The sequence below is a fragment of the Nanorana parkeri genome, unplaced genomic scaffold (genome assembly GCF_000935625.1).
Source record: "Nanorana parkeri isolate BGI_ZX_2015 unplaced genomic scaffold, ASM93562v1 scaffold1249, whole genome shotgun sequence".
Lineage (NCBI taxonomy): Eukaryota > Metazoa > Chordata > Amphibia > Anura > Dicroglossidae > Nanorana > Nanorana parkeri.
The window spans coordinates 356,433-357,482 of record NW_017307517.1 but is presented as its reverse complement, the minus strand read 5'-3'; the positions used below and the strand labels follow the sequence as shown (position 1 = coordinate 357,482).

Sequence of the window (1,050 nt, the reverse complement as noted above, 5' to 3'; positions counted from 1 at the left end):
CAAGTGCCCCCCCCCCCCCCCTGTGGATAGGGTAAGTGTACTGCTCCAGCAATGCCACCCCTGAACTAACATCCCTAACATTCTGAAACCTGGCATATTTATTGGGGTGCATAAGTTCAGGGCTAGCCTTTTCCCTCTACCCTGCCTTCTAACAGTAACCCAGCTACGCACCTCAAGATCCTGCTCCTCCACTCTCCCCTTCTCCTCTATACCACTCTCCACCAGAACCTGATGTGTCAGATCCAGACTCCTTTCCATGTTGTTTATGCTCTGCAGTGTTGACAGTTTATTGTTTAGATCCAGGATCTGGGCTTCCAAACAAACAACTAGCTCACATCTGGCGTAACAGTATTCACATACATGTTCAAGAAATGCAAACATTATCTTTTGAAACTAAAAAAAGAAATGCAAACATTGAGTTTATGTATTTATTTAGGCCCAGATGTACTCAAAACTTCCTCCAATTCTGAAAGCCCAACACTTAATACACTAAATGCCGGGCAGTTATTGCACTTAATGCCGGGCAGTTATTACACTAATGCCCAGCAGTTATTAAACTGCACCTGGCAGTTATTACACTACACCTGGCAGTTATTACACTAATACTTAACAGTAGGGATGCACAGATACTTTTCGAGTACCAGTGCCGATACTTGGCATTTTCAAGCACCTCTGTCCATAGAGGGAGAACGATGTCTTGAAGAGGAAGAGGAATGGCGATTGCTAGGCCGGGATCTGGAGTATACATTGCCGATCTAGATGGGCTGAGAGAAAAAAAATCCCATGGTTGCCAGAAGCAACGGTACCAGGAAGCAATACACAATTGCAGGAAGTCGCTTACCTTCTTTAGGAGGGGTTGGCAGATCTGAAGGCATTCTATACAGAATACATGTAGACATTCAGTAAAAGTCCAATCAGTCCCAACTGCATATAAAGCAGGCTATACTCTACCTTTGAACAGGGCAGCAGACCATTAGGCAGCACAGAGCAGCAGCAGGAGTCTCAGCAGCAGGATACCGAGCGGCCACCGCCGCCGGTACACATAACCCT

General features: G+C 46.0%; 1 protein-coding gene across 1 annotated transcript in view; it reads right to left on the bottom strand.

Moving 5' to 3' along the window:
- LOC108797244 (olfactory receptor 5V1-like) overlaps positions 1-748 on the bottom strand; it is a 14,331-nt gene extending 13,583 nt beyond the window's left edge. The window contains exons 1-2 of the mRNA XM_018568814.1: positions 654-748; positions 172-337 (exon numbers count right to left, since the gene is read on the bottom strand). Coding sequence (XP_018424316.1) covers positions 172-337; positions 654-748 — 261 coding nt within the window. The remainder of the gene's footprint in view (positions 1-171; positions 338-653) is intronic.
- Positions 749-1,050: the final 302 nt, after the last annotated feature.